Source organism: Haemaphysalis longicornis, unplaced genomic scaffold, assembly GCF_048455015.1.
Source record: "Haemaphysalis longicornis isolate Haplotype H1 unplaced genomic scaffold, Haemaphysalis longicornis Haplotype H1 scaffold_9, whole genome shotgun sequence".
Classification (NCBI taxonomy): domain Eukaryota; kingdom Metazoa; phylum Arthropoda; class Arachnida; order Ixodida; family Ixodidae; genus Haemaphysalis; species Haemaphysalis longicornis.
This window is the reverse complement of record NW_027526460.1, coordinates 168,693,888-168,717,513: the sequence shown is the minus strand read 5'-3', so window position 1 is coordinate 168,717,513 and position 23,626 is coordinate 168,693,888. Positions and strand designations below refer to the sequence as shown.

Below are 23,626 nucleotides of genomic sequence, written 5' to 3'. Positions count from 1 at the left end.
GAAACGTGTGTTTGATTATTTGTCAGATGTTAAGTTTTTAAACCTTATCTCATATCACGCGTAATCAAATCTGGCCCTATACACCAGCCATCACCATTACCTTTAATTGATTTTACAATGTCCGATTTACATGTTTTTATACCTACCTTTTTATGGTAATCACTTCGCTTCATTATATAACTTCTTTTCTGGCGCTCTTTGCCCTCGCTGGCCTTGCGCCATGAAACACCAACCATCATCATCATCACATTTAATTACCTCCACATAACGACCTACACTTTCTCTGAAGTACTGCTTTGCGGATCGGGAATCTACGTCGTTGTACAGTCTTGCTGTGCGTGAGCGCCATATGCTGTGGAGGCCCAGCGCCATGACTAAGTCATAAGGCATTCCACCCTCTTTGTCTACGGAGAGATACCGTATGCCATGAGGGTTTAGCGGGAAGTCTTTGCAAAGTCTCCTCTGTAAAACATCCCAAAAATATACGCCCTCCCAACAATGCAAAAAAAAGTGGTTTATCGTCTCCGGCGATTTGCAGCGGGCGATGCGGATGGTGGAAATATAAGCTATATAATGTAGAACCAGTTTACACTTTTATTTAGTTTTAGTATTTCAAGCAGCTTAGGTGACTATTTGTTGTATTGCGCTCGTGCAGTAAGCGTCCCCCGAGTTTCCACAATAGCTCACGTCTAGCAATTGCATTTCGTAGACGGAAAAGCGTTCGCAGATGCGTAGTCGTGCTGCTGACCGCTGTGCTTGTTCGCCCAGCGCAAAAAAGTGCTTCCCGCACCCTAGTTTTACGCTGTACGATAAAAATATCAGTTGACTTTATTTCCGTAGTACCTATATTGACTTCGCTGACTCTTCTCCCCCTTCAAGAGGCCTTATATTTTCCTACTGGCGTACCAGTCAGCGAAGCGTCGCATGTGCGCTTGTGCAGCGCTTGTGTGAAGCGACCTTTACTTGGAGCTAGATACAGTGTACAAACTAACGAAGTAAAGAAAGGCACATTCTTCCATTCCCAAACGTGTTGTGGCTTAGTTTCAACTGATCGAGCGAATTGCGACGACCCGTCGGCGGCCGGCGGACTAAACGCTGGACCGACTGACTCGGTCGCGGAAGGTCGGTGAGCCGTGCAGTAGCGCAGCCAATTGCCAGCTCCTCTCCTGCTGACGTCACACGAAAACGCCACAGAAAATGGGCGAGCGTAAAGAGAGGAGGACAGCATTTTCGAATTGATTTTTCTACTAAATAAATTCGCGTAAACGCGCTCAGAGTGGTCGAAACAGGGCCTAGGGACTGCATGCGGACTACAATTTGCGCTCGTAATCCCGCATTGTTTACAAATCACTTCAGTGTCCCTTTAAGACTCGTTTCAACACGTTAAATCCCGCCATTAGGCGTTACACAAAGAAATTATGGAGATCGCAATAGATTGCCTTTTGCGATTCTCTAAGCGTCTTTACTCCGGCAGCACGCATTTGGAGCATTGTCAATGGGATTTCCGAAAACCGGCGGTCGCACAAGCCGTTCATCGCTCTAGCCCTACACAATGAAATGACACTTCATGCCTCGGCTGAGGATTTTACTGACAGCTTTTCTGGGGATTCAAGGAGCCTGTCCTATCGTCTACCTTGTCCGCGTTCTTCTTTCATGGATGTTTCCTTCACTTTCCTTCAGCTTCTGACCGCACTGAAGAGCTCGCGCCACGATGCGCAGCGGGTCTCGATAGGATAAGCAATCAAATGCTTGTCAATTTGCCTTTAGAGCGCAAAAAGGACTTGCTCCTGTATTTTAACTCGGTTTGGGGGACTGGCAATGTTCCCGCTTTATGGAAGCTTGCATGGGTACCACCGATTCTAAAGCCAGGCAAGGATCAGGCGAACATTGCATTATACCATCCCGTTTCACTCACATCGTGCGTGGCTAAGCTCATGAAAAACATGTGATTGCTAGGCTGATGTGGCCACTCGAAAGTAATAAAAAGCTTTCACGATGCATGACTGGCCTCAGGCAACGTTTGTGTGCACAAGACAGTGTCCTCAACCTTTTTAGGCATGTCGAGCACCAGGGATCTTATAGACTCTCAACACTGACTTTGTTTCTTGACCTGTCCGAAGATACAAAGCGGCATAATAACAAAGCTACTAGAAATGGGAGTGGCAGGAAATCTTTTCCGCTTCGTGCATGCTTTCATCACGGGTCGCTTTATGCAGATGCGATTAGGGGACGTTCTAACTAGTACTAGAAGTGTATCACGATGGGTGCCGCAAGGAAGTTTCTGTCCCCTATACTTTTCAATGTGGCGATGGCAGGCCTCCCTCGAGCCTTAAAAAAGGATTGCAGGTCACTGCACTTATCAATATACGCAGACGAAATATGCATCTGGATATACGGGTATCAACACAAGCGGTTGGCAAAGATAGCTCAAGGAGTAATCTCTCGTCAGTGGGACTAACGGTCTCCGCGGAAAAATCTTGCTTTATTTTGTTTCCTCGCAGGCAACAGAAAACTACGAGCCTTAGGTGGTGTGCCAATCCGGCAAGCTAATTTCGCGAAGTTTCCCGGTGTGACCATCGACCATAAGTTATTCTGGAGGCAGGCCGTGGAGTATGTTGTCACGTCCTTGGTACCTCGCTTAAATGTGCTTCAACGAATTGCTTGAACCAAGTGGGGGAGTCACCCGTCCTCAGTGCTTCTGCTCCACTCGGCGCTCATCTTCAGTCGGGTTTTTTACCAAATGCCTGTTTTGCCTCCCTCGGAGTCCCAGTATGCTCGTCTGGAAGCACTCCACCGACAGGGTCTTAAGATATCCCTCGGAGTTCCCCAGGCGGGGACAAACAAAAGAGATCCTTGACGAGTCCCATTTTCCACCGCTGTGCTTGATGGCGTCTCAGCGGCTGCTCTTGCAGCTCATCCGGCTGGGAGAGTCCGATGCCGGAAAGACATTGCTCAGGCGTCTCCGCTTAAGGGTGGAATCTCGCATACACGCGGCACTCAACACTCTGAGCGTTCTCTACCCGCAATGGCGGAAGAACCAAGTTCACTTGGACACGCCGTGGTTTTCCGAGAGTTTGTAGTGTCGATCAGCTTGCCATACGAGGTATTCGCTCGAAGAGATTTACGCCAGTGGCTGAAGCGAGAATGTTAGCACGTGAGCACTTGGACCGGTTGTACGAAGATTGTGTTCACGTGCTTACGGAGGGATCTGTCGACACCAGCGCAGCGGCCTTTCAACACCATTCAACACCAGCGCAGCGGCCTTTGAGATTCCTGGCGTAAGCGTTTCCTGGGCGGCTCGCTTGAGCGTTTGACATTATCTACAACGGCGGAGTGTATAGCGATTGAGGCGGCCCTGAAAAAGATCAAATCGCTTCGGGTGCGGCGTGCATTAATTCCTACGGATTCCAAGTGAGCCCTACAAACTTTCGCAGCTGGGATTTCCCGCAAGTAAAACTTGCCGACGCTCCTCTTTGCGTATCCTGCAGCAGCCAAATGAAAACGGGATCAGCGTTCGCTTCCACTGGGTTCCTTCCCATGTCGGAGCGCTTGGAAACAAAGCCACGGACAAGTTGGCCCGTGAAGCGACATCTTGTGCTCGTTTTCGGAAAGTGGCTCCAGACGAACGGCGAATTGTAAAAAGCATCAGTACAGAACACTTCAGATCTCTTTGGCCACCACAACACCAGCCTTGTGTTACCAAAGGAATGAAGGGTTCAGAGGCATCCTTATTGATCCGCATCCGGACCAACTCCGCGCGGACACCGGCGTGGTTTCATAAGCTGAACCTCATGTCCTCACTTCTGTGCGGAACATGTTGTGTAACACTTGACATCGCGGATATTTTCTTTGTAACGATTTGCTTTTTGCACTTTTTCTGAAAAATCGCCGGTGGTAGAAATGCAATAACTTAGCGAAGTTCGCCCGCACCGCAAAGTACGGTGCGCCTCCAGTGTCAGTGCGGTGTCGGTTAGGTACTACAGGCGTGCCTGTCCACGTATAGTCGCCTGTCCCCACTGCTATCTGTCGATTCGTCGGTGATGAGTTCTGCTGCCAGAAAACGAAAACTTTTGCCTTTTTAAGGCAAGCTCGCTATTTTAAATACCGGCTCCGCCAGCGAGGAAGAACAGCGTTGCCTCCCGGTACAGTTTCCCAGCTAGCACCCTGTCACCAATTTTGAGTGCGGAAAAGAGCATCAAGCTCGCGAAAAGGCGCCCTTTCAGCCTAAGTTTGTCCTTGAAACAGGTTGAAGGCACCGAAAATTGTCTGATACCAAAGCCACGTTTGTTAATACGGGGATGAGTGACCTGGCTTCTTTACACTGCTGTGCAGTGGCTCAGTTTCTGGGAAAGCACCAGGCGCAAATCACGCAGTTTTTTTACTGTGAAATAAATCATTAAGAGTTAGTTCACCATCAATGGTGTCTAGCATTGTGGTTTTGTTTCTGCTTCATCCACGCGAGCCTCAACTCTAAACCTGCGTGTACGGAATACGTGGATGTAACGAAAAATTGAGAATTTCGGTCAACTTCTTCATATCCAGGTTCAACTGTACAGCGTTCCCGAATTGTTGTTCAAAGTACTCGTATGCTAAGGCTGCTTTCTAGCCTTAGCTGACCCTTCGATTTGGCTACCGCTGTTATCAATCCTCTCATATTGTGGTAGTAGCAGTAGTAGTAAGGAAGAATGAACGAACGAGTGGGCCAACGAACCAGGGAAAGTTCGTGGTGCGTGCGTTTCCGAGAGGGCCATTGCAGCAGTAGCAGCAGCAACCTTGGTGCAGGCTGCCTGCAGTGGCCCGCAAGGAGCAGTGGGCCCGCCGAAGGCCACTCGCGGGCCGCCCTCGTCGTATAAGGGCAGCGCGGGGGCAGCTGAGCCGCCCTCGCGTCCGCCGACTCGCTTCCACGGCGTCCCGCGTCTCCGGAGCAGAGACACTCATTCGTCGCGCCTCACGCCGGCTCTCCGGGGGACACAACTCGGCGGATCTCGCTCAGGACACCGCAGCATGCGAGAACACAGGGTGAGTGCCTGTCCACGCCACGCCTCGCCTGGCGCAGGACAGGCTCGTTCGCTGTGCACTAATTGCCTGGCTTCTAAAGCGCCTAAACAAGTTTTGCAAGCAGGCTAGCGCTTCGGCTTTCCGCTTTTGTGGGAATGCCAGTCTCAAGCAAGAATCGAACGGTCACCGTAGCTTTCGCCCATGGGCGCCTGGCGGGGCAAACAAGTGGGGCACATTACGCGTGCTTTCAGGACGGCACCAGCACGCGGCAAAACGTCTATGATAAGGCGGAATAGTGGGATTGGCTTCGGCCCTCATGCCTTCATCAAAATAGGTTAGGAAATTCTTTGTAATGGCACCATGGCCACTTCCATTTTGCTATTCAACCCAAGTTCACTTGAAATGTCCGGGAGACAAGAAAATGCCCAATTAAAAATTACAAATTACAAATTACAAAACGCATTACAAATTACCGCGGTGACGTCACGCTTGTTTTCTGTGTGCATCGCGGCTATCTCGATCACTTATCTATTTAGTAGTGAATTTTGATTCTGGAATTACTCACCCCTGATGCTATAAACGAGGTGGCAGTTTGTTAAATGACGCCCCACCTCATTTGTGCAGTCACAGCCGACGCCCACAGAATTACAAGCAAGATGGCAAGAGGGAGACGGGATTTTTTTTTTTTTTTCTGGTAATAGGCCCAGAACACTCTAAACATGTTCTAATACTTCGAATGTTCTACCTTACGCAGCAATTACTTCAATGTTTAAAACTTTTGAGACATCTTATTTCCCCCGTGAATGTTCGTAATTTTGACGAAATTAACTTTTATTTCATTTCAAAACTCCCTTCAGTGTACTTTGAAATCGAACTGCCTAACTAAAATCTCGCATTCGTTCATAATGACAACATTCAACATCGTTCCTGTAACCTTGGCATCAGATCGTACAGTGCGAGGGAAAATAAAACGTTGCGAGAAGGGATGCGCGGCCTCAAGACCTTTTCGAGCGAATTGATTAATTGATTATGAGGTTTACCGCACCGACGCTACTCAGTCGATGAGGCGCGCCGTAGTGAAGGGCCCCGGATTAAATTTGACCACCTGGTTATCCTTAACGTGCCCCGAAATCTCGAACACGCCGGCGTCTTTGCTTTTCGCTTCCATCAGAAAAGCGGCCGCCGCGGCCGGAAATCAAACCCGCGTCGTTGGGCTCACTATCACAACGACTGAGGCACCGCGGCGGGCCTTTCGAGCGAATGACGTCGCTCTCAAACGCACTACAACCTCGCCGCCGCATGAGATGAGGTCGTAGGCATCGCTCATAAGTGTAGAGAACTTAGGCGCTCGCCTTGTCGTTCTAGCTAGCTCGTTCGACCCAAGTATATATAGAGCACCAAGACGGCATCCCGGGGTAACGCTATTGTTCGCGGCGTACCCCAGACGCTTCGAAAGCCAAGCGGTTTATATAGTCATAAGCGTTCGAAACTCGTGAAACGCTGGCGCTTGTCATACATCTTCCCGTTGTTTAGCGCAAATAAATCTGTAGGTATATTTGAGAACAAATATACGTAATTAACCGGCAGCGCCTGCGTTCCTTTAGTTACGGACGCCCGTTGGGTTGGTTTTTACGATAGTAAACGCAAAATGTGGCAGTGCAACGCCGGCACGTGCGGGGAGAAAAGCACAAAGAGAACAGAACTCCCGCTGTCGAAGTTTCAGGTCGGGGGCGCACGAGCACTGCGAAGGCGGGAAATTTGAATTGCATGGGGTGGTAGCAGTGAGCGGATAACGGCGGTACAGCCTTCCGAGATCAGCTGCGCGGGTTGGGCCTTGAGCTAAAATCAAAACGATATTCATAATTAGCGCACTTGTCAGCCCGGACATTTCATCCACAGTTTTCAGATTTATACTGCCCTCAAGGAAATAAAACATCCTTCATGTACTGCTCAATATGACGCTTTTCGAGGATACTTTTGATTGACTATTACCCTCAAGCTACACGTTCCGGATTTCGTAAAGTGACGACGATAATTACTGCATTTTTAAAGCCGCTACAATGACCGTGTTGATGTTCACAGCACAATGAGTGAAACCCGTGGAACGTCGCGAGAAATGTTTGTCTAAATGATTGTAGTTAGTTGCAGCCCCTAGCGGATGTCTTGGCTTATTTCTAATACGTAACTACTTCGTTTTAGACGCGTGAGAGCCATCGAGTGTAACGAAACACTCGAAAATAAAGGCGCGAATAATACGAGCTAAATGAAAAACAATTACGAGAGACAAGGCGTACGAGTTTGTCGTATTTGCTTTCTCTTCAACCTGGCTTTCGTGCCTTTTTTCTTAGGTATATCAAACGAACTTATAAAGCTAGGGTTATGAGAAAAGCGAGGGTTAACTAAGAATCGACTAATATTAGTGAATTATGTCCTTGGTGTTGAAATGGAGCCTATTTAATTGGGGGGGGGGGGGGGGGGGGCGCCTGCAGGGCCTCGTCGACCGGAAGCGAAGCTGAACTTACGTGTCTGGGCTCAGAGAACTCGCGAAAACTGCCTCGAGTCCGAGGAATTTGCTGCAACCAGATGCCCGTTTGCGGCCGGTGGCCTGCTTGTCTCCTCACGCGGTTAGCCTCCCGGCGCCATGTTGCGGCCCGCCGATCGACAGGCACAATGCCGGTATGCCTCCGGGAGATGTGCAGATTAACGGGGCCGCTAGGCAAATCAGCTCTGCGAGGGCCTTCGCCGGCCACTGGCATCGTCGTGTGCTTCGGGCCGCACGCGAAGCGACGGCGGAGCAGCTTATGATCGGCGGGAGAAGGAATTTCACGCGATGCTGTCGACGTTGCTATCGACACAGCAAGGACGAAACGAAGAACGAAACAACCCGAAATCAACAATGAAATAATGAAAGATGAAAATAATGAATAATGAAAAATAATGAATAATGAATAATGAATAATGAAAAATAATGAATAATGAAAAAATGAAACAATGAAACTCCACCTACGAAACTAAACCACGTCAGCAAAGTTTCCTTCCGCGTCGTTAGCGCACTTGGACGGGAAAAAGTGCTCGCTCGCATTGAAATCGGAAGACCTGCAAGAAGGAATACGGAACATATTCCCTCAAAAAACGTTTCGTGGCCCTGAAAAATTTGCACATTTTTAGGCAATGACAAGAACTAGAAATTTTGTTTGCAGGGTATTTTTAACGCAGAAATATTGAAGCCATTTCAAATTACCGAGTCTCGAAACCTTTGATATTTCTTAGTACTGGACGAAATAGGTCCCGCCGCTTTGGCTGCATTACTGGAGTGGCCCTGGCTTTATTTGACTGTACAGAGTGCGGCAGGCACCGTATTTTCGCACGTATAACCCAGACCAGAAATGCGAAAATTTGAGAGGTGAAGTAGACGTGCAGATTATATGCGCAGTGCTTCCTTTGGTGCGGCTTCATCGCAATGCGCGTTGGGCCATGATGCCCCGACAGCAGTAATAGCGACTAAACCACTGTTATCCCATTGACAGTGCTTATTTTGCATACACAACTCAACAATATCCCTACCTGAAAAAATGTCTGCGGAAAATCATCTAGTCATCAGCGCGGTATGTTCTTTCTGGATAAGCAAATGTGTAATGTTGCTTGAGTAGTAGCTTTGGTTCATCCTTTTATGTACAAAATATGCGGGCAATACGCGGGGATATTATTTTTTTATTCGCCGACGGAAAATGGGGTGCGGGTTATATGAAAGGGCAGGTTATAAGCGCGAAAATGCGGTACATTTCACTCTTGCATTTGCCGTCGGTGCAGGCGAGCGTAGATCATCGGCAATTCCGCAAAAGAAAGTGCACGCCTTGGACGAAGCAGACGCCTCAGCTGGCCACAACGTGCTCGTTTTGAAATTTTGAAATCGTTCTCAAAGAATCGCCTCCCCATTCCTGCCCTGGGTAACTAGCACACACGACATGGAGGGGACAGCGAAATTCAGTGAAAGTACGAAGGGATTTAATTTCTCGTAAGCGTTGACTGCGCTCTTTCCTGGGGGAGACGTACGCGCACTCACGCACGGACTACTGAGCTTGAAAATGTTCCCTGTCACCACTAATCCACTCCGCCTGCACATCCAAGTGATGCGATGTATAGGCCTAAGTCTTCTTTTGGTGTTTTGGTCGGCACGTGAAGTTGGCGGCGAGCGCGTTCTGAGGACGTCTGTTTTCCAACGCCGGGCGCTTTGTTGCCAGGCGCGCAGTCCGGCCCCCGCTACGCCAGACATTCAGAGACTGCCCCGACGCGAGCGGCCTTTGCTCGTGTTGCCTTTTTCACTCTCGCTTGGCTCTAACTTGGCTCTCTCACTAGGAAGTTATGGCGATAAGGTCGCTGTGAAATCATCGTGCCCAGTTCCGGCAGCGAGTAGTCGGCGTGCGAAGAGAAGCATTGCAGCTGTGCTGACTCGTTTCAGCGTCAGACTAGGCGTGTAGAAAATCAGCATTAGGTCGGGCATTTCCCGTGGCGCTTTTCGCTTCCGTGGGTCAGCGCTTTTTTAACGAAGAACCCCACTCCTGTACTGCTTTCGTTTCTTCCTCTTGGTACATGAATGACCGAAACGTTCGTGGAGTGCTGCAACCGTTTCTGAGAGCTACGGCGGAATGCTACTATGCATGACAAAGGGCCATGCCCGGCCATGGAGACTGCATTTTTTATGAAATTATCCCGCGAGAATGACCAGTGAATGCGAGATGTCGGCGAGAAGTTGGAGAGAACCCAAGGTGGTCTAAATTTTTGCTTTGCATTTGCTGCGGCAATTTCACACCCCAAGCGCAGCTTCGGCACTTAACTTGGCCGTTTCTATTCATTCCCTCGTTTTATCAGTCTCTCGAAGCTTGCACTACAGCCAAAATTCACTCTGGACATGATGATTTGTACGAGTGTGACGTCAGAAGCCAACTTGGTCGCGTGTCGGAAAGCGTCTGCTATGAGTTCATTCCTGGGAGCGGCCACGCAAGGCCAGTTTTGTTGCGTAATAGCCATCTCTCGGACTCACGAAGAGCAGATGCGGCGTGCCTTTGTTCGGCAGGATACACAGACGCTATTATTGCTTTTTTAACGTCATCCGCACGCGGTGGTCAAGGCCGCCCTTGCAGCCGCATCCCCGACCAGCCAAGACGGACTCAGACACAATGAAACAGTGTTAGAGCTGGCTCGCTCGTGGAGCCTTTCGTCTTTCAGAGAAGCTGTACATGGCTACGGTTGTGCGTATTTAATTGTCCTCCAACAAAAATGGTGCTCCGCATTCTTAATGCTCCGTCACCCTCTTTTTTCTTTTCTTTTTTTTTTGCGCGCTCTGGTCCCGTGCGTGGCTATTTTCGTCCGGGGGAAACTGGATCAGAATGGAGCCAAATTCCGATGCTCCTCGTGTCCTTGAAGCGCCAGGCGTTCCGCGGGGCGCTTCCATGCTTGCTTTCTTTTACTGGGCTCCAAGTTGTTTCAGCTGAGAAGGTTCCTCGAACTCGCACCGCCCTCTCCTTGACGTTGTTCCAATCGCATAGCTTTCCTTCCTTCGGCTGTCCTCGCGCCTAAATGTCGCTGTGTGGCGGTGCCGGCAATATCTTCATTACCAAAGTGACCCCACGTCATTGCAAGAATAGCATTCCTTGTAGCCACGCCCACCGTTTCAAACGAATCTGCTGGAAAGCGGAAGATTTCACTACTAACGCCAAAAATTTAAAAACCATGCTGTCGGAGCAATGCCACCCAGCGCGTGTAACTGATGACGCCATAAAAAAAGCGAAAGCACTGAACCGCGCGGACCTAATTGTGAACCGTCCTAAACAACCTGACCTCCAATGCAGAAACCTATCCTTAACGCATAGCGCCAACTTTCCTAACGTAAAGAACATCTTGAAGCGGCACTACAACTTTCTCGAACAAAGCGAACGCCTCCAACGGGCGCTCCACATGTCGCCTACTGGCGATCCCGGAACCTCAAAGGCGCACTAGTGAACTCAAGAACAGATTCATTGTCCCCGCATAGTGAATGCCGGCCATGCCTAAAACCGCGCTCCCTTGTCTGCAAGACAATGCCGCAGACAAGCACTGCTCGCAGATCCAACTCAGGGTACTCTTCAAAAATTCGCGGAAACTCGACGTGTGACACTTCCAATGTGATTTATTTGCTTGAATGCACTGCGTGTGGAATGCAATACATGGGGCAAAGAAGAGCCTTCTTGAGGCTCCGGTTCAACAATCACAAAGCGCACGCAAACACGCGCCCCGGCCTGCCCTTTTCCAAACACCTTAGCCTCCCAAATCATTCTTTCCATAAACTAAGCGTCACGCTCTTAGAAACAGGGTTCAAGTCAAACCAGGAACGGGAACAACGTGAATCATACCTCATAAACCGATTCAACACAATCAAAAAAGGTATAAATGAGGACCAAGGCCCACTTGAAACCATTAAAACATTGTCGTCTACCTAACCATGTCAGTGGCACTGTGTTTGTAGCTGGAGCCGGACTCTCGAAATCACATGTACGCGTGAGAATTTGATGAGTAGCTTTTTACCTTCCTTTCTACTCTGCTCATGTTTCTCAGTTTTTCTTTTCGTTTTTCTTCCTTCTCTCCTTTTCCGTTCTTCCTGTGTGTACTCCTACCATTTTTCTCCTTTTTACACTTTTACTTTCGCTTTTATAATATTGCGTCATGACTTTGAAATCCTTTTCTAGTTCTCCTTCACAATTTTACATTTTAATATTGTTGCTCAGTTATTGCCGGTGCTGTATCAGTAATGACTTCTGTCTCCCTACTCCCCGAAACATTTGCTAAAAAAATTGATCGGGATATTTGAGCACATAACCCGGAAAATAAGCAGTACTATTCTGGGGTCTGCGTACATATTTTTGCCGCTGTTATCACCATTGGCCGCCGCAGGCTGGTTGCATTCTTTTACGTTTTGCACATCTACTTTCTTCCCTCCCTGGCATTTGCAGTCGTTACAAAGCCGGCTACCAAACCATGACAGCATATTTTCTCCTTTTCCTCTCCATCCCCTTGTACCGCTTGTGTTCTGGTTTGGCTGTCCGCACCGACGACCCACGTGTTGTAGCTGGGCTGCTGAGTGGCAGCACTTAACACAGACCTGAAAGCTCCGCCTAGCATCCCGTTCTGGGAAGGTGTCCGTGTGGCGGGGAAGCAGTGGAATATGCGCGGACCCGGTTCCCTCTTGCCTTCTGCACGACCAAAAAACGTCCTGTCATTGGCACAGCTCCCGGAACGGGCACATAAACGGGCTGTAAAATGCCTTGTTCGCGCTTTCCGAACATATGGCCGGAGACTCGCTTTGAACCAACGGAAATTCCATCCCTTCGCGCGTCTGGGCGTTTGCATGCTGCCGGCTAGCGGCGGCATGTATATTGCCTTCTCTCCTTTGTTCCACAACCCCCCTTTTGAGCGCTGTTGAGCTTTTCGCGTTTCGGCCACTTCCCTGGCATCTCTACCGCTCGAATTCCTGTTCAATGCGCTTCCTTCTCTCCCCCCCTCCCTTTTTTTTTCTTTCTCCAATTGTCTTGGAGTCTCTCGCTCTTTTTTGTTTATTTTTTTGTTCAATTCCCGCTTCGTGTTTATGTTATGATGTATGTTTGTGTTTGGTTGCGTTGGCCATTCGTTGACCCGTTTCCACTTTCGACATGTATGCTCGCAGACTTGTCTCAAGCCGAAACGTAAAAATAAACCCTCCGGTGTTGCTTTTACCAAGGTTTCCTACTTTATATATATATATATATAAATATATATATATATATATATATATATATATATATATATATATATATATATCAGGTGTCGAACCGGAACTGTGCCGAAAAAAAATACCGGTTACCGGTTCATGCCGAAATGTTTCGACCCTCCATTGTTTATATTGAACAGTTGATGCCATTCAGGCCTTTTTTTTCTTTCACATACGATCAAATTCGTATCCGCTCACGCCCTTTCCCCTCCAGACAATTGAACACTATCACGCTCTATGTAACAACAGGGGAAATGAATGAGCACCAATGTAGAAATGGGCTGTTGGTGCTGGAAGCACGAGGGAAGCAAGCTGATCAAACGAAATGTCATTCTCGGCAGCTTGCACGATATATAAAACGACTTTGCCCTTCCCTAACAGCGACTTTATTGAAGCAATCAGGCTGTAGGAGTGCTCCACTGCGCAATAGCGGAAGCCCACACCCGATGTGTGCAAACTTTTTGCATTTCATAATTTGTTTAAAAGGTCCGACACCTGCAAATTGTTAATACTTGACAAGTGTGACCGCAGGAGCTGCTTGTGGCTAAGCCGTTTGCTGCAGCTGACCACAAGTGACCTCGATCTCCCTTCCCCACGACCGTTTTTCTGAAGTACATGGAAATCGAGAACGTCCGTGAATCAAGATTTTGATCCACGTGTAATTTCACCAGCTGGTTAAAATAAGACTGCCGGCCTGCAACATAAGCTGCGCCTCGGAGCAGAGAGATAGCACGGGCATCAAATGCGCCAGATTTTTTTTTTAATATGTTTACATGGAAAGCAACAGAAAAGGAAAGCGAATCACGTTGTTTTAAAACATTATGCAAAAAGTAAGTAAAATCGAATAAGTAAAAAAAGCACCAAAGCGTGGATATTACTCTATACTTTTCTTTGCCCTGCTTTCACAACCAAACGTGTCATCAATGCGAAGGAAGTGAGTTCGGTGGACAGTTTTTGAGGACAGTACCGTGGATAACTTCCATCTTTTACAGATACAAATAGCAACAGATATGTCAGGGAAAACTGTTAAGGTGCGCACGTAATCCCTTGGCAAGAAGCTGCAGCCCTCGACCTTGTCTTGGAAGCAGAAACAGTAGTAAAGCAGATGACACGTGCAGAAAGGCAGGCCGGTACCTCACACTGCCCAATTCGCCCAGCGATCATCTTTTCTGCTTGTTCTGCAGTTTTGCCTCTTTAAGATCGGTTTTTTTTCGAAGGTGCACTTGTACTGACTTCCCAACTCGCTACATTACTTCTACTGCTACTCGTTCCGGAGGGGAGTACTGCTGTGGACGAATTAAAGAGCGTCTACCCAAAAAAGTCCCATCTCATGCTTCCCGCGTCAAATTTCCCTTTCATTTTGTAACAGCATAATCTGTTATAAGATTCCGCAATGTAGCGCACGGAACGATGACATACTGATTGTAATGCACACATCCGGTATAGCTATCACAAAAGGAATTGCAGTGGTCAGAGCAATAATGCAGCGACTGAGCGGTAGCTAAAGCTTACTTTGAACAAAAGTGTGGCTAACACATTCTATAAGGTGACAGCTAACAAATTATTCACAGTGACCAAATATTCTAATTCATTGGTATTATTTATGTGCGTGTTGTAGGATTTTTCTGTTTTCTTACTAATATAAAAATGTGCGCTATTGGTATTAAGCACTGGTATTTGAACGTGCCAGTACGCAGGCCTAAATTTAAGGCTTCAAGGTTAGCGTGATGGGCGATTCCATAGTACGATTGCGATTTCAACAAAAAAGGAAAAGGCAGAAAATATATCCCACCGTCATATCTCTTGGCAGTGGATTTATGATTAGTAGCTAGGACAACATAAAGTCTGGGCGAGAAAGTAGGTGATAAATGGTCGCCACTTCATCTGTTATTGTAATACCTCGTAATTGTTTAAACTTTGCTTTGCAATTGCGCCACTGCCCTTGGAGAACAGCCGAATTTTGAATTTTTGTTTGTATTTGGATTTGACTGTCGTTTTAAACTACTAAGTGTTTTTTTTCTAATTTCAGTAATAATTAAACTCATAGAACTGGGGCGCGAACCGGTTCAAGCTTCCGAACTGGTTAGCGAAGCGGGTCGGTACGGGATTTTGTCGAACCGGAACTGAACCGGAACGAAATTATGTCGTCTGAACCAGAACCGTAACGGTATCTTTTCGATTCGACACACTAATATATATATATATATATATATATACATGAAAAGATAAAAACTGAAAAGATATATATATATATATATATATATACATCATCATCATCACCAGCCTATGTACGCCCACTGCAGGGCAAAGGCCTCTCCCATTATTCTCCAATTACCTCGGTCCTGTGCCAACTGTGACCAATTTATCCCCGCAAACTTCTTGATCTCATCTGCCCATCTAACTTTCTGCCGCCCCCTGCAACGCTTGCCTTCTCTAGGGATCCACTCTGTTACCCTTAATGACCAGCGGTTATCTTGCCTTCGCATTACATGCCCTGCCCACGTCCATTTCTTCTTCTTAATTTCTACTAATATGTCTTTAACACCAGTTTGCTCCCTGACCCACTCCGCTCTCTTCTTGTCCCTTAATGTTACACCTATCATTTTCCGCTCCATTGCCCGCTGAGTCGTTCTCAATTTAAGTTGAACCCTCTTAGTGAGCCTCCAAGTTTCTGCCCCGTAGGTGAGTACCGGTAAGATGCAGCTGTCAAACACTTTCTTCTTCAGCGACAATGGTAGGCTGCTATTCATTATCTGAGAATGTCTGCCATATGCACCCCACCCCATTGTGATCCTTCTAATTATCTCTGCCTCATGGTTGGGATCTGGGGTCACAACTTGGCCTAAGTATATATATTCGCTTACCACTTCCACTGCCTCGCCATCTATCTCAAACTGCTGTGCTGTCCCGAGGTTATTGATCATTACTTTAGTTTTCTGCATATTAATTTTCAGGCCCACGGTTCTACTCTGTTCGCCCAGTGCGGAAAGCATGCTTTGCAATTCGTCCCCCGAGTTACTTAGCAAGGCAACATCATCAGCAAATCTGAGGTTACTGAGGTATTCTCCATTAACCCTTACTCCCACCTGTTCCCAATCCAACGTTCTGAATACTTCTTGTAAGCATGCTGTGAATAACACTGAGAGATTGTGTCTCCTTGTCTGACACCCTTCCTTATAGGTATTTTACTGCTCTCCCTATGGAGGATGACGGTAGCTGTAGACCCATTATAGATATCCTCTAGTATTCTTACATAATGCTCATCTACCCCCTGGTTCCGTAATGCCTGAATGACTGCTAGGGTTTCGACCGAGTCAAATGCCTTCTCATAATCTATGAAGGCTATATATAAGGGTTCAGTATACTCAGCGCACTTCTCTATCACCTGATTGATCGTGTGAATATGGTCCATTGTTGAATAACATTTACGGAAGCCTGCTTGTTCTTTAGGTTGACTGAAATTTAAGGTTGCAGAGATTCGGTTAGCGATTACTTTGGTAAATACCTTGTAGACGACTGACAGTAAGCTGATCGGTTTGTAATTTTTCAAGTCCTTCATGTCGCCTTTCTTACGGATTAGGATGATGTTCGCGTTCTTCCAAGATTCCGGTACCATTGCGGTCATTAGGCATTGCGTATACACGTTTGCCAGTTTTTCAAGTACAATTTCTCCACCATCCTTCAAGAGGTCTGCTGTTATCTGATCCTCCCCAGGTGCTTTGCCCCCTTTCATTTCTTTCAAAGCCTTCCTTACTTCTTCGGTCGTTACTGGTGGGATGTCTATCTCCTCTGAACTACTGTCGCGTTCGGCATTATCCTGTATGTCCCGGCTACTGTACAGATCCCTATAGAACTCCTCGGCCACTGTGACTATTTTATCCCTATTTGTGGTGACATTGCCTTGCTTATCCTTAAGTGCATACATCTGATTTTTCGCCACGCCAAGACGTCTCTTCACTGCTTTCAGGCTACCTCCGTTCTTTACAGCGTATTCGATCCTCTCCATATTATACTTCCGTATGTCAGCTGTCTTACGCTTATTGATTAACTTCGAGAGCTCGGCTAGTTCTGTTCTGTCAGCTGCGGTTGAGATTCTCATGGTTTGCCGTTTTCTGATTAGATCTTTCATCTCCTGTGAAAGTTTACCAGTATCCTGTCTAGCCTTAGTGCCCCCGACCTCTACTGCACACTCCGTGAGAATGCGTGTAAGGTTGTCGCTGGCTTCCTGTGTCGTGGGCTCGGCTTCCTCGTTAAGGGCGGAATATCGGTTCTGTAGCGCGATCCTGAATTCTTCTACTTTACGTCTTACTGTTAGCTCATTTATCGGCTTCTTTCGTACTAGCTTGTTGCGGTCCCTCCTCAAATCTAGCCTAATTGGAGATCTTACCATACGGTGGTCACTACACCTTACCCTTCCGAGCACTTCCACATCCTGCACTACGCCAGGGTTATCACATAATATGAGGTCTATTTCATTTTTGTGTTCCCCATTCGGGCTCCTCCAGATCCACTTCCGACTCTCCCGTTTACAGAAGACGGTATTCATTATGCGTAGGTTATTCCGTTCTGCAAACTCAACTAGTAGGTCCCCCCTGCTATTTCTACAGCCCAGACCATAGTTCCCAACTGCGTTGTCTCCAGCCTGATTCTTGCCTACTTTAGCATTGAAGTCCCCCATAACTACGGTATACTGCGTTTTTACTTTAGCCATTGCCGATTCCACATCTTCATAGAGGCGTTCCACTACTTGGTCGTCATGGCTGGATGTGGACCAAGCACCACCTTGAGCTTGTACCTCTTATTGAGCCTGATTACAAGACCTGCTGCCCTTTCGTTAATGCTATAGTATTCGTCTATGTTGTCAGCTATGCTTTTATTGACTAAAAATCCCACTCCCAGTTCTCTTCTGTCCTCTAGACCACGGTAACATAGGACGTGTCCATTTTTCAGCACCGTAAAGGCTTCGCCTGCCCTCCTAACCTCGCTAAGCCCTATTACATCCCATTTAATGCCCTCTAATTCCTCGAACAACACCTCGAGACTTGCTTCGCTAGATAAGGTTCGCGCGTTAAACGTTGCCAGGTTCAGATTCCATTGGCGGCCTGTTCGGATCCAGGGATTCTTAGCACCCTCTGCTGCGTCACAGGTCTGACCGCCGCCGTGGTCAGTTGCTTCGCAGCCGCTGGGGACTGAGGGCCGAGGGTTAATTGGCGTATTCATGGGAGGTATATATATATATATATATATATATATATATATATATATATATATATATATATATATATATGTATATATATATATATATATATATGTATGTATATATATATATTGTAACGGGGCATAGCGGTGGGAAATACTACTCCGCGCCATTACAAATGAGCGCACATCGCCCCATGAAGAGTGCTCACGGGGATGCCTTTCCTCTCTCACGATGCCGCATGACCTTTCTTCTCTTCTGCCGCACATCGAGGAGTTCGTGCGCGCAGAAATTGCTCGACAGCTGGCTCTGCTTCCCAGTGTTCATGAGCGTCTGCCTTCGCCTTCCATGAATACGTCGTCGCATACGCCAGCCGCACTCTGACGAAGGCGGAACGGAATTATTCCGTAACAGAGAAAGAATGTTTGGCGATCGTTTGGGCAATGAACAAGTTTCGCCCTTACCTCTGCGGTCGTCCATTCAACGTCGTTACGGACCACCACGCCCTCTGCTGGCTGTCTTCACTCAAAGACCTTTCTGGCAGACTCGGTCGTTGGGCTCTTCGCCTGCAGGAGCACGACATTCGCGTCGTATACCGGTCCGGACGCAGACACACGGATGCTGATGCCCTGTCCAGATCACCCGTGGGGTTGGACGATCACAGTTCATCTATGCCAGATGGTACCGTGGCGTCTCTAGACTCCGTTGACATGGCTGCGGAACAGCGTAAAGATCCGTGGATCGCTTCTGTCCGTCAATATTTGTCGAGTCCGTCAACAGTTGCCGCCTCTCCGACGCTGCGCCGCCAAGCTTCGCACTGTGCCCTTCGGGACGACCTTCTTTACCGCCGCAACTATTCATCTGAGGGCCGGAAGTGGTTACTCGTCGTCCCTGGCCATCTGCGCTCTGATTTCTGCTCCCACTACCACGCTGACGCAACGTGCGCGCACGCTGGGGTGCTCAAAACGTACCAGCGCTTACGTTTGCGCTATTACTGGCGTGGAATGTACACGTTTGTAACCAAGTACGTTCGCTCGTGTACAGATTGCCAGCGTCGCAAGTCTCCCCCTCAGCACCAAACCGGCCCGCTGCAGCCGCTACCATGTCCGGCTCGCCCTTTCGACCGTGTCGGCATCGACATATATGGTCCGCTCCCCACCACGACTGCAGGCAAAAGATGGATTATCGTCGCGGTTCACCACCTCACGAGGTATGCAGAAACAGCCGCACTACACGCTGTTACCGCCAGAGACGTTGCATCGTTCCTCCTTCAACGTTTTATACTTCGCCATGGAGCGCCGAGAGAATTGTTGAGTGACAGGGGACGCGTCTTCTTGTCAGACGTTGTGGAGGCCTTGCTGACCGAATGCCGAGTCGTTCATAGAAAGAGCTCCTCCTATCACCCGCAAACTAACGGACTGACTGAGCGCTTCAACCGTACATTAGGCGACATGATTTCGATGTACGTTTCTCCCGACCATTCCAACTGGGATTTACTTCTGCCTTTCGTCACTTACGCCGAGAATACGGCGACGCAGACAACTACGGGCTTCTCGCCGCTCTTTTTATTATACGGACGTGAGCCATCGTGTACATTGGACACTATCCTTACATACCACCCGGATGCGTCCGAGTCTGCACCCGTCTCGGAAATCGCCAAGCACGCAGAAGAGTGCCGCCAACTGGCGAGATCATTCACAACCGCAGACCAAGGTCGTCAGAAGGCTCGCCACGACGCTTCCAGCGGCGCTCCTACATACGCTGCTGGTTCACTAGTTTGGCTTTGGACACCGTCCTATACCCCCGGCCTTTCGAGCAAACTACAAGCTAAATACGAGGGACCCTACCGAGTCGTCGAGCGAACTTCACCCGTGAATTACGTCGTTGAGCCGGTCACTCTTCCTACAGATCGTCGTCGCCGTGGCCGCGAGACTGTTCACATTCAGCGCCTTAAGCCGTATTACGACCCGCTCGTCCTCACCTCGCCTTGAGTCGCCAAGGATGGCTCCTTTTTTTTCCCGGGGGGTAATTGTAACAGAGATAGTGGCCGTTAGCAGGCGCGCCAGTGTGGCCAAAGGGGTGTGTGCTCAACTGAGACCGAGGCTGACTGTCAGGTGGCGTCAATCCCCCAACTGGGTCTATGTGCAAGGCTCAGTCATCGGAGCAGCCCCATCGAGAACGATCTTGCTGGAGACCTGCGCGTGGACTCCCGAGCTAGCTTGGCCTCTGGTACAACCAGCCCCGTTACGACGCTCTAGCCGTTTGCTGATAAACCCCATTATAATATATATATATATATATATATATATATATATATATATATATATATATATATATATATATATATATATATATGTATACAGTCGAGTCCACTTATAACGATACCGTTTATAACAATATATCGGATAATCGGATATAACGATGAACAGCTATGGCACCGTCAACTTTTGTATTCTTTCTATGGTACAATAAACCGCTTATTACAATGCTCCAGTGCCACGATATCGGATATAACGATTGAATCTGGTGATATTGCGCACCAAAAATGCAACAGTGATGACTCTAATGGCGCGGTTGCGCAGCCTACTCAGGTAGTTTCGCAGGAGGCCCAATGCGTGGCACAGTCCCTCGGGCAATTTGTTTCCGCCAAGGACATTTACCTCAGCTAGGTGAAGCACCTATATATGCTCTTGGAAAAGGTTTGCGCTAGCTTCACATGCGGCAAACAAAGGTGACCGACTGTGGCTTCTTTTCCCCAATTTAGTAGTAGTACGACATTGCCAAATGGCATGCAAATAAAATATTTTGAGCTCTGCTCCGTCTTTTTATGTCTTTTTATTTCGCAACCCGCTTATAACAATTATCGGTTATAACGATGGGATTTCCTTGGCACTTGGATATTGTTATAAGTGGACTAGACTGTATATATATAAATATATATATATATATAGCGAATCAGAATAGGAAATGAGGGACTCGTAGAAATAACACAGAAATAAGGGTTGGCAGTGTATATATATATATATATATATATATATATATATATATATATATATATATATACGCACATCGAAATCATGTCGCCTAATGTACGGTTGAAGCGCTCAGTCAGTCCGTTAGTTTGCGGGTGATAGGAGGAGCTCTTTCTATGAACGACTCGGCATTCGGTCAGCAAGGCCTCCACAACGTCTGACAAGAAGACGCGTCCCCTGTCACTCAACAATTCTCTCGGCGCTCCATGGCGAAGTATAAAACGTTGAAGGAGGAACGATGCAACGTCGCTGGCGGTAACAGCGTGTAGTGCGGCTGTTTCTGCATACCTCGTGAGGTGGTCAACCGCGACGATAATCCATCGGGTGCCTGCAGTCGTGGTGGGGAGCGGTTTGGCTATATATATATATATATATATAGATATGTATATATAGATATATATATATATATATATATATATATATATATATATATATATATATATATATATATATATATATATATATATATGTATATATATATATATATATATATATATATATATATATATATATATATATATATATATATATATATATATATATATCAGCAAATCTGAGGTTACTGAGGTATTCTCCATTAACCCTTACTCCCACCTGTTCCCAATCCAACGTTCTGAATACTTCTTGTAAGCATGCTGTGAATAACATTGGAGAGATTGTGTCTCCTTGTCTGACACCCTTCTTTATAGGTATTTTACTGCTCTCCCTATGGAGGATGATGGTAGCTGTAGACCCACTGTAGATATCCTCTAGTATTCTTACATAATGATCATCTACCCCCTGGTTCCGTAATGCCTGAATGACTGCTAGGGTTTCGACCGAGTCAAATGCTTTCTCATAATCTATGAAGGCTATATATAGGGGTTCAGTATACTCAGCGCACTTCTCTATCACCTGATTGATCGTGTGAATATGGTCCATTGTTGAATAACCTTTACGGAACCCTGCTTGTTCTTTAGGTTGACTGAAATCTAAGGTTGCAGAGATTCGGTTAGCGATTACCTTGGTAAATACCTTGTAGACGACTGACAGTAAGCTGATCGGCCTGTAATTTTTCAAGTCCTTCCTGTCGCCTTTCTATGGATTAGGATGATGTTTGCGTTCTTCCAAGATTCCGGTACACTTGCGGTCATTAGGCATTGCGTATACAGGTTTGCCAGTTTTTCAAGTACAATTTCTCCGCCATCCTTCAAGAGGTCTGCTGTTATCTGATCCTCACCAGGTGCTTTGCCCCCTTTCATTTCTTTCAAAGCCTTCCAAAGACGTTGCCTTGCTAAGTAACTCGGGGGACGAATTGCAAAGCATGCTTTCCGCACTGGGCGAACAGAGTAGAACCGTGGGCCTGAAAATTAATATGCAGAAAACTAAAGTAATGATCAATAACCTCGGGACAGCACAGCAGTTTGAGATAGGTGGCGAGGCAGTGGAAGTGGTAAGCGAATATATCTACTTAGGCCAAGTTGTGACCCCAGATCCCAACCATGAGGCAGAGATAATTAGAAGGATCAGAATGGGGTGGGGTGCATATGGCAGACATTCTCAGATAATGAATAGCAGCCTACCATTGTCGCTGAAGAAGAAAGTGTATGACAGCTGCATCTTACCGGTACTCACCTACGGGGCAGAAACTTGGAGGCTCACTAAGAGGGTTCAACTTAAATTGAGAACGACTCAGCGGGCAATGGAGCGGAAAATGATAGGTGTAACATTAAGGGACAAGAAGAGAGCGGAGTGGGTCAGAGAGCAAACTGGTGTTAAAGACATATTAGTAGAAATTAAGAAGAAGAAATGGACGTGGGCAGGGCATGTAATGCGAAGGCAAGATAACCGCTGGTCATTAAGGGTAACAGAATGGATCCCTAGAGAAGGCAAGCGTTGCAGGGGGCGGCAGAAAGTTAGATGGGCAGATGAGATCAAGAAGTTTGCGGGGATAAATTGGTCACAGTTGGCACAGGACCGAGGTAATTGGAGAATAATGGGAGAGGCCTTTGCCCTGCAGTGGGCGTAGATAGGCTGGTGATGATGATGATGATATATATATATATATATATTGTTACGAACAAGTGGACAATCCCCCATGTCCCACCATAGACGACGACGAAGTGACTGACGCGCAGCCGTTGCGACCTCGTCTCATGGTTCATGCCCTGTGCCACGTAACATGTTGGGTGGAGTGTGCGGGTTTCTCCCCGTCCTGGCCCCGCCATCGCTCTCAAACATCGAGGGTACGCGGGCCGTGTCGGGCAGCCCAGCCCAGCCGCGACCAGCACATGACGATGCCCCCGCCCCGTGTCCCCAGCCCGTGAGAAGCCGGTCAAGAACCAAGAAGCGACGAGATGTGACCGGCGAAGACTTGTCGCCCTTGCCGTGTCCCCATCTTTTAAATGCATAGCATTTTAGTAACTCACAATGTCACGCGGCGTTCGGCCTAGTCCGCAGCCAGGCCACTACACTATAAAAGAAACAACAGTTTCCGGCGCCCGGATTCGAACCCATGACGGCGCGGGCGGAACGGCAAGTGCCGGGCGCACTACCGATTGAGCCACGCAACCAACACGGATTTCGATGCACCGATAGCGCCTTATATCCTTCACTCATTTATGGTTTGTTTCGAAAGCG

The 23,626-nt window shown here is 47.6% G+C and overlaps 1 protein-coding gene across 2 annotated transcripts in view; it reads left to right on the top strand.

Annotated features, from left to right (window-relative positions):
• Window positions 1-4,805: 4,805 nt before the first annotated feature.
• LOC144151735 (uncharacterized) overlaps window positions 4,806-23,626 on the top strand; it is a 56,091-nt gene continuing 37,270 nt past the window's right edge. For both annotated transcript variants that reach the window (XM_077682856.1, XM_077682854.1), the window contains exon 1: window positions 4,806-5,019. In XM_077682856.1, the coding sequence (XP_077538982.1) occupies window positions 5,005-5,019 (15 nt within the window). In that variant the 5' untranslated portion in view covers window positions 4,806-5,004. The remainder of the gene's footprint in view (window positions 5,020-23,626) is intronic.